This window comes from Rosa rugosa, chromosome 1, assembly GCF_958449725.1.
Source record: "Rosa rugosa chromosome 1, drRosRugo1.1, whole genome shotgun sequence".
Taxonomy (NCBI): Eukaryota; Viridiplantae; Streptophyta; class Magnoliopsida; order Rosales; family Rosaceae; genus Rosa; species Rosa rugosa.
In genome coordinates this window covers 19,653,599-19,664,919 of record NC_084820.1, presented here as the reverse complement: position 1 = coordinate 19,664,919, position 11,321 = coordinate 19,653,599, and the positions used below count along the sequence as shown (strand labels likewise).

The window sequence follows — 11,321 nt, the reverse complement described above, 5'->3', positions numbered from 1 at the left end:
TTTCATTAGCTATTAGGGGGCCATAAGAACAATTTTTTTCTTCGGTGCAAATTTAAGGAAGACTTGCTTCATGAAAATGGTAAAGTTCGTTAAACCGAATTCGTCGATGCGAAGAACACGAAACTCAGTTCTTATGAGCGAGTTATGACATGAGAAAATAGAGTTACTATTTATATAAAGTTTCTATAAGTAGGGTTTTCTTTTCGCGCAACTTTAGCAACAATCTCAGTAGCGAAGTTGCCAAACTCTTGACCCCTTTTTCTTCACCAACCCAGATCCTAATTGACGCTATCTCTGTTCTTAGGTTGTCTCAGGCCGCCGCCCACACCGGTACTAAAGAAGAGCCTGTTTAAGCCCGTAAAATCCCTGGCCTCGATTTGCTTCAAGAACTACTCAAGGCGGCCGATCAAACAACTTCTCCCTCCTCCGACAATCTCTGAGCATGAAACTAGTTGTGTTGGAAGCTCTCTTCCTCCTCTTTCAAACCTACCAAGCCTTGCAATTCGATTCATCTTGACAAGAAAGGAATTTGGAATTGAAGATTTAGACTATACCAAACCTTTCGAGGCAAATTCCAGTGTAGAAAAGTTTCTCTCCTAGTTGTGATGAAGAGATTGCATATGTCTCGACCCTTGATGTGGGGTTTGGGTGGCAACGTGTGGAAACGCGTGCTGCCTCCTCTTATCATGTATTTTTATCCGTTTGGGTATAGCATAGTGTTACAAACATGTTAGTATTATCGGTTTTGTAAGATTTAGTTCATTGACCGTTTTTCGGTTTTCAATTCGACCGAGGTGATCTGACCATTTGATGATCGTCGTTCTTGGATCAATTATTAGAGTTATTGATTTTTTGTAATTCTTGAAATTTAGGGGGGTTTCAGTTTGAAGGTGAAACTCGAGTACGTTTTGGGATTCCCAATGAATTTTCATTAAATAATATTAATGATTCCTTGAAATACTTCTGGTTTATTTGTTCGACGAAAGAGGATATTGTGACAAAGAAAGTACGCGCGAGAGATAAGACCCACATCCGTCCAATAATAACGAACGTAGATTGAATCCGCGTCAAAATCTAGTCCATTATATTATATAAAAAGCTATTCCCCCGGCGTTGCTACAGGTCATCGTCAGATTCCAAGAACCTTGCTGTAGAAAATGTTCTTAATTTGCAACTAGAGCGCTGCTACAAGCGCTTGTGTTAATTTTAAGAGAAAATTTCAGCCCACGTCCCCAAACTATGCTGCCAAGGACAATTTGATACCTGAACTCTCAAAAGTATCAATGTGATACCCAAAGACCTATATTGGAATCAACGTGATACTTCCGTCAAAAATATCTAACGGCACCGCCTGTTTGCTGACGTGGCAAGCATGTGGGCCAAAAAAAAAAGTGCAAATGACCAATTTACGCCCCCCCTTTTTTTTGTTAATTCATTTTTTTTTCAATTCATTTCTTTTTCTTCTTTTTTTCTTCTCCTTCTTCTTGTTCTTCTTGTATGTTCTTCTGGGATTTTGGTTCTAGCCAAACCGCCGCAAGCTCCGCTCCTTCTCCTCCACCCAAGAAATCAAAGAAAAAAGGCTTCTGCTTCTTCTTCAACCTCAGTCTTCTTCTTCTCTCTCTCCTCCCCTCCACCACCGCCATAGCCTTAGCGTCCTCCTCCTCCACCGCCGTCGTCATGTCAATAACAACAACAACAACAGCAACCTGCAGAGGACCAGAAATTGATCAGTAAAGTAGTCATAATCACCGAAACAACGTAGTATAACTCATAAATGCACACAAACAATGGCTACTCGGCATAAATAATAAAGATATAAACATCAAATTTATTAATCGAAACGATATAACCCAGTACATCTTCACTGATCATCAAAATAACACACCTACTAGATCCACTATAGCGATTGAACTACCACCTAAAACGAAACCGAAACATTTAAACACACTTACAAGCAGAGCTTTTCACCATTCCCAGCACCTCCGGAAATCCGAAACTGAAAACTCTGTCACTGATTCCTAGCCAAAATAGACGCCTCCTCCGCCAGCAACAACACATAAAACTCATTCAACAGCAGCGGCTTATTCCTCGCCGTAATCGAGTTCCGAAAAGCCTCATACTCCTCCGGCAACCCCCTCAGAGCATGACCGATCATCTCTGCATCGTCCACCATAACCAAAAACCTGGCCAGCTTCGTCCTGATCTCATCAATCCTCCCCACATACACATTCACCGAGTCGCCTCCCTTCGTAATCGTCTACAGATCCGACCTGTACTTCATGATATTGAAATTCAACATCGACGTGAACCGCCGCTCCAGCGTCAGCCATAGGTCCCTAGACGTGTCAGAGCCGATGAGGACAGCGTGGCGTTGATGACGACCTTGACTCCGGCGTCGTAGCAGCGCCAGAGCTTGAACTCGGAGGTGAGCTGCGAGGTCGGCTCGCCTCGGGATTTGAGGGCGAATTTGTCGGGGGCTTTGATGGAGCCGTCGACATAGCCGTGGAGGCCGTGGGCGTTGAAGATGGTGGTCATGAGATGAGACCAGATGAAGTAGTTGGTGGATTCGAGGCAGATGGGCATGAGATTTCATATGGATGAGAGGATGATGTCTGGGGTTTCTGGGTAGGAGGAAGCGGCCATGGTTTAGAGAGAGCTCACAAATCCACAAATCCATTCCCAGAAAATAATCAATTGTGATAGAAAGGAGAGAGGATCAAATTGGGAGGGGAGAGAGAGAGAGCTCGATCTGTTTTTTTTTTTTTAATTAATTAGTAGAGAAAGTCAATTTTACCCTTGATAAAAATATCACATAGGACCCACGTGCTTGCCACGTCAGCAAACAGACGTCACCGTTAGAGATTTTTGACGGAAGTATCACGTTGATGTCAAAATACGTCTTTGGGTATCACATTGATACTTTTGAGAGTTCGAGTATCAAATTGGCATTGGCAGTATAATTTGGGAACGGTAGTTGAATTTTTCTCTAATTTTAAATACATTTTAGAATATTTCAATCATTATTAGAGATCGATGTACATATAGAGAATAGAGAATGTTGAGAGCGCATTTCTTTTTTTCTTTTTTTTTTGAGATAAGGGCCGGTGAGGCTTCCCTCAAGCCTCCATAAATGAAACTGTCGAATACAAGGGGGGGACATTGAGCCTAAACCCCAGATAAGTATATCCTGAAAAGAGATCCAGTGACGACTCTACTAAACAATTGAGCATTTCTTATGATTAAGAGGAAAGCATCAAGTGAGCGAGATTAAATATACAGTAATAATCTATCCTATATAGGCAATGATTTGCAGCTGTCACCTAGTGAAAGATGAGCAAAAGTTCTCGTCTGAGTCGATAGGTTATATATAGTCAATTAGCTACTTTTCTTTATATACGATAACGATTGGTTGTTGTATGTATGCCAATTGAATGGTTGGTGAGGAATTAATAAAAGAACAGGGGAACAAAAAAATATATTTGGAAAAGACTTGTACGTGGATCACATGAAAGTTTTTGGTCAATGACTATCTAATACGTACAAACACCAAATAAATTTATATATTCCATTTACTATTGTTGAAGGCATCAATGCAGATCTACAAAACTGAGCCATTTCAGTTTTGATTTCAAATATTGCTACTAAGTTCTGAAGAGCTTGAAGTAAGTATTCCTTTTCTATCCTATATTAAAGAGAAAAAGAGGAAAAAAAAGCCATATGTATTAGCTTCTTATTTTCAGGTAAATAGTATTTTAGTTTATTTTGATGATCTTTTGTCTAGAGAAGAAACAGTTGCCGGAGCTAGCCGGTGTTCGAATGAGCATATGAAGCCTCGTATGTTATTGATGTTTCCCTTTAACTCCACAGCTTGTTCTGTGTAGAAAGTTTTTTAAATGTTATCGTTTTTCTTGTTCAACTTGAGGATTAAAGTATTGTTTAAGGATGTTTTGAGTTATTGTTAACAGTGTTACCTGGATCGCAGGTCGATAAGGTACGGGAACACGATACGCTGTCACTCATGGTACGCAATACGATAGTTATATACATATATTATTTATAAAATTGAACTTATCAATACATTTATGGATTATTTAATATATTTATATAATGAATATTGTAAATAAATAATAATTTAAAAAGACAGAATAAAGAAATTATATCTTTCCAGTTCCCACAATACCAAAACTTCCATTCGTACATAATTACAACTTCTCTCGCAGATTTTCTTTTCTTCTTTTCATACGATCCCAACCTCTCTCCAAGAGCCTGAGCCCTAAGCTGCAAAAAGTAAAAGGCTATTGATGAGTCTTCCATGCCACTAAGGGCAATTCAGTTTGCTTTCTAACCTTGTTTAATTGAGATCTTTAGAGGTAAAGGAGATTAATCGAAATTGTATGATTGAATCATTATATTGGGATCGCTTCTACCAACGATCTGGATCGCGACCGTATTGTGTTCTGGGTCGTGCAATTCGGGTCTCGGTACGGAGGCCAAGCCAGCGAACCCGGTAACTCTGATTAATAAGAAAAAAGAAGAAGAAACTGTTGTAGAATTACTAAATATGGAAAGTTGAATTCAAATGATTAATTTTTTTTTAAATTTTTTTGTCAAATAGTAATTAAATTAGCTTGTTCTCTTTATCAATTTATGCTTGTGTCTTGAACTAAGAAATAAATAATAAATGCATAGAATATTAATATCTTATTTTTCAGGTCCATAAGTCTGTCGTACTCCAGGAATTTGTATATTTGTGGGTTTCTTTGTAGACTTCACAATAACAAAACGATTTTTATGACAGAGAACATGCAAGACCCGGCTCAACATAGGTTAGTTTCTTGATTAATAATGGATAATCAATTTTGAAAAGAAAAAAAAAAGATTAAATTCAGTTTACCCCCCTGAGGTTTGGGGGTAATTTCATGTTAGTTCTGTCCTCTCAATTTAATCAATTTACCCCTCGAGCTTTCCAATTTTCCTCAACCGTGTCCATTCCGTCCAATTTGGACGTTAAGTTTGACAAAAAAACCCACTTTAAGGGCTAAAATTGTAATTTCAAGGAAGAAAAAAACCATGACAAAAAAAAAAAAATTTGTCATGGTTTTTTTTAATTTTATTTCTCTCTCATTGAAGAAGAAGAAGAAGAAATTTTTTTTTTGTACATGGTTTTTTTTTCTAAATTCTTTCTCATTGAAGAAGAAGAAGAATTTTTTTTTTAAAATTGTCATTTCAAGGAAAAAAAACACCATGACAAAAAAAAATTCTTCTTCTTTTTTTTGTCATGGTTTTTTTTATTTCTCTCTCATTGAAGAAGAAGATTTTTTTTTAATTCTCTCTCATTGAAGAAGAAGAAGAAGAATTTTTTTTTTTTTTTTTTTAATTCTCTTCTTGTTCTTCTTCAATGAGAGAGAATTAAAAAAAAAATCATGACAAAAAAAAAATTGTTTTTTAATTCTCTTCTTGTTCTTCTTCAATGAGAGAGAATTAAAAAAAAAATCATGACAAAAAAAAATTGTTTTTTAATTCTCTTCTTGTTCTTCTTCAATGAGAGAGAATTAAAAAAAAAAACCATGACAAAAAAAAAGGAAGAAATTTTTTTTTTGTCATGATGTTTTTTTTCCTTGAAATGACAATTTTAGCCATTAGAGTGGTTTTTTTATCCAGACTTAACGTCCAAATTGGACGGAATGGACACGGTTGAGGAGAATTGAAAAGCTCGAGGGGTAAATTGCTTAAATTGAGAGGACATGGACTAACATGAAATTTCCCCCAAACCTCAGGAGGGTAAACTGAATTTAATAAAAAAAAAAAACACTAATTAAGGTATCGTGTTATGTGACACGTTCATATATTGCTTCTTCTTCTTCTTCTTCTTTTTGTGAAACGGGTATATAGATTGTGAGAGAATTTTTTGGGTATGTACGTACTTTCTTTATAACTAGACGTGGCATAAGTGCCACATTCAAAAAAATTTCATAATTTTGAACTTATCATATTTTTGTTTGACATTGCATTTTCTCATTGTTAATTCATTATCTATTAGCCGTATACAAGGTGATGCTGCAAATCTAAGTGGTGGTAAGGATCAAAATTCCTTATCATTGGAACGTGTCACTGAACAACATTTACTACCGAACGAACAGAAGAAGACACTACTTGAAAAACTTCAAGGTACAAGCTGGGATACCATACATGTAATCTCATGTGTGATTGCAGTCTCAGTTGATCCTTTGTTCTTTTACCTTCCGATCGTTGATGAGAAAATCAAGTGCCTTGGAGTGGACAAAAATTTGAGGATTGCTGCTCTTCTTTTGCGCGCGTTCACTGATATTGCTTTCATCCTGAACATTTTCTATCAAATTAAAAATGTCACCGAAAATGTACAGTCTAGAGCAAAGTCGATTAATAATAATCTTAAGAATAACGAAAAAGGAAAGCAGGTTTCACAATCCAAACGAGATTCAAGAGTTTGGTTCGCTAAGGAATTAGCTCGAAAGATGCCATGGCACTCAATTACGATTGACATTCTTGCGGTTCTCCCGATCCCACAAGTAAGAAATCCAAAATTGAATTTTTCTGTGCAATTAACTGAATTTAGGTGACATCCACTAATCTATTGCTGTCTATTTTGTCCAGGTGCTAATGGCTGTTTTCTTCAAAATGAGAAGCTCCAAATATCTGGGCCGAAGAAAGATTATTGATGTCTTTCTTCTTGCCCAATATTTGCCAAGGATTTATCGTATGCATCACTCGTCAATGAAACTTAAGCAAAAGAAGGGACCATGGATCAGGGGTGCATTATATTTTTTCTTGTACATCCTCGCCAGTCATGTAAGTTTCATTCATATAGTCATTCATTTAGTTGGTTATAATCTTTAGTGTTGGCAATTAATCAACTAATGACTCACCAGGTGTAACTTTGTATAAGTGTGCTGGCTTCATAGTGCTTTAATTTGTAAAGTTACTTCAAGCCAAGCACCACCTCAAGTAGTTTCAACTTTCAACTTTCAACTTTCAACTTTCAACTTTCAACTTTCAACACAGAATTCGAAGCTAGAAGAGAGAAAGTAGTGACGATTAGGATGTAGAGTCGTTGATTACTGTAGAAAAAAGCTAGCAGAAAGCATTAATTAGGGTGTTGTTATTGTGGAAATTATTCTATGCACTGACGGTGCAAGTGACTCAGACTTTGTGCAATTGTATTTCTTAACACCTCAATTTCTTGTCTTCCCGAACCATCTCCTTCATGTTCATTATCCTCCCCGAACAATGTCTACATTGGAAAAGGAGCTTGCTAGGTAAATTGCCTCCCTGATTGCCAAGGCCCTAGCTGCCATTGGCGAAGGGGCTAACAATTTCACTGCTCTTCCAGCAATTAAGCAAGCAAGGAAGCAATCAGAAGTTTCTCCTCCTTACTATCAGATACCGACCAAAGCAAGGTACAAGCAATTCACAGCAAAATAAGTGAAAAGGAGAAATCTGTGGTATACAGAATGCAAGTGTAGATTTGGAAGCTAAAGAAAACTTGTTATAAGGAAAAATGTGGTGAAATTCATATGATAATGAACTCATACACAAAATTTGGCAATGCTGCCTTATAAATGACTCCCTTCTTCACCATATTCTGAGTACTACAAGCTAAAACAGTTCCTCATCCTACATTGAATCACCAAAGTAAAAGGCACATAGAGAACAATATCAATGCCTAAACACTCTAAGCAAAATAACAAATAACATTTAGAGTACATGAAGCACCAGAGCATAACACACTCACAATGCCCTCTACAAAACTAATGCTTTGGAGCCTCTGACTTACTCAATTACTTCTTTAAAACATCCATATCGACCCAAAATCAACCCTCACTTGAACCGGTGGGTTAGCAAACCGGCAGGCCAAATTCGGAATCTCCTTAGAGTGATAATCAATCTTCGCATGCGTAAACTTCAACCCATGCACCATGCTCACCACCACAGTCCTCTCAATAGGGCCTATAACCCCCTTATTCCGTAGCTCAATCAACGCTACACCAGCTAGAATATCATCTTAAGATTCTGGCCATTGTAACAAAAGCATTCACAGATGCAACACATAACAAGGAAAACTAGCAGTAGCAATATATATACACATGGTAAAACACTAAACCAGTAGGAGGTCAATGTCTTCCTCTTTCAGTTCTTCTCAATGGTGCTGGAGAGTATAGATCAATATCTCCATCAATACCTTCATCTATCTTTTTCACCTTGGTAGGGTTGCCAGATATCACAGTCCAAGTCACATAGATTCTCAATTATTGGATCATAGTTGAATATAAGACTGTTGGAACAATTGAAAACAATTGTTAACAAACAGCTCCGTTACAAACAGTATACAAACCCCAACAATGATTGTAGATAATGCAGTGTAGATTATCGATACAACATGCTGCTACATTCAGTGATTGCAGTTGTCAAAGTAAAACAAGTAAAGAGCACATACCTACACACACCCACATCAAAATAGAAGCAACTATACTAATAAAGAAGGTACCATACTGATTCTTCTTTCATTGTTCCTGTTATAAGTGGCAGGTGCAAGTCGAACATCAAGAATATCATATACAATTGGTTCGACTTAAAGTAGATACAAATTTGGCCATCTTCAACCTTCTAGCTTCAATTCAAATGTGTCACTTGCTGGTAATTCCAATACCAACTAGAAAGGAACTAAGAATCTGAACTGCTCCATTGCAAAATTTGAAGCCATGACAGCTTGTTGAGCCTCTTGTCCACTGATCCCAACTCCTACATCAACCATTTGGACCATAAAAACATCATTAGCACCTAATAATATTATGAAAAATAGCTTCTAATGTAAGAGCAACCACACCAATAAGGATAACCATTAAAGAGAGAATACCCTACCAAATAAAGGAAGGAAAAAAAATACTGTGTAAAAAAGCATAGAATCAACATAGATAAGCCAGAGAACAAAGCATTCAAGAACTTGTGCTATAATTTTACAAAAATTCAGACCAAAAGCCAAATTCCAAAAGAAAAAAAGGTCAAATAAGAATTGCAAATACATATAATTGAATAAGAATGACCATCTGGCTCATCTTGTCTACAAGTGTGTGAAACCTGGAATGGAGGATGAGAGGCGTACATCCGGCATGGTGATCCGTCGATAGTTGCAAGTAAGATCGAATGTCTGAGATCAGACAAAGCTATAAATCATTATGATCCAAATCCCCCAAAAAGCTTCACTCATTGCTAAGGGGAGAGAAGAATCGGTGAGACAGTCACAGAGAGAAGGAGAGGATGTTGGCGAAGGAAGAGTGCGACAGAACAAAGGACCTGTCAATGTAAAACTCATAAAAGCACGAGGACAATCTGGGCAGTTCATTATGTTTCATTAAGTCTTCCGCGTTCTTAACTTGATTCCCGTAGAAGCAGAAATAAAAAGCTGCTATTTGCAGCTTCCATATTTCCGCGGTCTAGAGAATCGCTTCTGGCCAAAAGCTGACTTTAGATAGTTTACCAAACACCTCAAATAATTTCAGAAGTATTTTTAAGATCAAAAGCAGTTTTAAAAGTATTCCCAAATTGGGCCCCTATCTCAGACTAGCCAGCCAAAGAAAGATGAATTCTCTCTCCCTCGTCTCGACAGAAGATCCTAGAGACTTTCTTCATCTCTTCCACTGGTAAGCTCTTCCTTATCCTCTTTTCTCTCTATCCCTCTCTTTCTTTCTCTCCCGTCCTATATGGTAAGGTGATTTTAATTGTAAGGTTTGGTGGATAAATCAAAAGAGTTTTTATCACCACTAGGGTCAAACTTTCTTGCATCGGACAAAATGATACCTGACTTGATGCATATACTCTCGCAAGCGTACGAATCGTGTCAAGATAGGGAAATATTAAGCCCAAAATTATCGTACCACGGGGTGGTCGGAACTAAAGTCACTAAGCAAATAAAGGAAAAATAAAACAAATAAAAAGGCTAATCTAAGGCACCAAGACTTAGCAATGCTCGGCTTTGATTTTCACCAAAGCCTAATCAAAACTAAGAGCCTAGTGGTGGATATGCACAAATGAGTGGAAAAGTTCAATATTTGGGAGATGATTTTAGATTAACAAAATGTAATGAAATGAAAAGCAATAAATAAAAATGAAAAGAAATTAATAAAAGTGTAAACCAAATAAATGGGAATGTCGGGTGCTAGGGAGGTTCCTTCATCCAAATCTTATGTGTCGGAAGCTAATCTAATGTAGATGCAAATCTCCTACTTTGGCGGTAGTCGTATCCACGGCGGTTCAAGGCTCAAGGACCGAAATTCCCTTTCATGGTATTCCTACTCCGGTTCAAGGGTCGTAGGAACTCACTTGACATAAATTAGAGCCGGTTCAAGGGTCCCTAATTCACATCAAGAGGCCTAGAGATCGAGGAATTAGACTACTAAGCGACCCGCCCGCGCAATCACGCAACGGGTGTAAATCACCATGCTTATAACCCCTCGAATACAAAATTGAATGTTTCTAGCTTAGGAATTAGAGGGGGTCAAGTCTCTAACTCCATCCTAGACATGCTCAAAATACACACCCTAGAGTTGACTAGGCTCCTAGACATGCATTTTAACCCAACAAAAATAGATATAAGCATTCATCATATGAAAATTGCATCATTATATTAAATTAAACATCTTTTACACAAAATTTGGGTTAGGGACACAACCCTAACCCCCAACAAGGAAATTACTCACAACCAATAATCATTAACATCAAGATTACAAAATTAAAAGAGAAAAAAGTATAGAAGTGTAGGAGAGAACAAGAATAGTCACAAATAGCTAAAAAGCTAGCATGACTAGTCTTGAATTACAACTCCCACAATTACCCAAGTCTTGAATCTTGTAGAGGAGAAGCCTTCGATGAATCCTTGAACTTTTTGGGTGAGCAATCCTTCAAATTCCCAATAGAAAACTAACTAGAATATGGTAAATGGAGGAGGGGGAGAGGAATGAGAGCAGCCCAAAGGGCTGCCCTGTTTTTGGTGCGGCGCCGCTGTATATATATATATAGGGTTAAATACTGTTTAGTCCTTGAACTTTTACCCAAAAAACACTTCAGTCCCTGTGGTTCTAATTTCACAGGTTTAATCCTTGTACTTTCAATTTTAGACCCAATAGGTCCATTAAGTCAGTCTTCATTGAAAAATTCCGTTAGTTGCTGACGTGGCAGTTTCTTCAACATTAAACTGTCTATTATATCCTCTTTTTTTTTTTTTTTTTTAATTTATTTTTTTGTATCTCTTTATCTCTTTTTCTTCTTCTTCTTCTTCAAACTCAAAT

At 37.3% G+C, this 11,321-nt stretch overlaps 1 protein-coding gene and 1 long non-coding RNA gene across 8 annotated transcripts; one reads left to right on the top strand and one right to left on the bottom strand.

The window, feature by feature from the left end:
* The first annotated feature begins 3,554 nt into the window (after positions 1-3,554).
* LOC133722810 (cyclic nucleotide-gated ion channel 1-like) lies at positions 3,555-8,053 on the top strand. Of its 7 annotated transcripts, XM_062149691.1 has the most exons (7): positions 3,596-3,662; positions 3,782-3,834; positions 3,983-4,021; positions 4,221-4,507; positions 4,713-4,826; positions 6,041-6,548; positions 6,634-8,053. In XM_062149691.1, the coding sequence occupies exons 4-7, from the start codon at positions 4,395-4,397 to the stop codon at positions 6,874-6,876; spliced, it is 978 nt and encodes a 325-aa protein (XP_062005675.1). In that variant the 5' UTR covers positions 3,596-3,662; positions 3,782-3,834; positions 3,983-4,021; positions 4,221-4,394; the 3' UTR covers positions 6,877-8,053. The 7 variants fall into 7 exon arrangements, with proteins under 7 accessions (XP_062005667.1, XP_062005662.1, XP_062005678.1 ...); XM_062149701.1 differs by lacking the exon at positions 4,221-4,507; XM_062149683.1 differs by having other exon boundaries at positions 3,555-3,834; positions 3,983-4,507.
* A 451-nt stretch (positions 8,054-8,504) lies between these two features.
* LOC133722843 (uncharacterized) lies at positions 8,505-9,893 on the bottom strand. The gene is made up of 2 exons (XR_009852902.1): positions 9,115-9,893; positions 8,505-8,778 (listed from the first exon to the last, which is right to left on the bottom strand). It is a non-coding gene; the product is annotated as an uncharacterized LOC133722843 (long non-coding RNA).
* Positions 9,894-11,321: the final 1,428 nt, after the last annotated feature.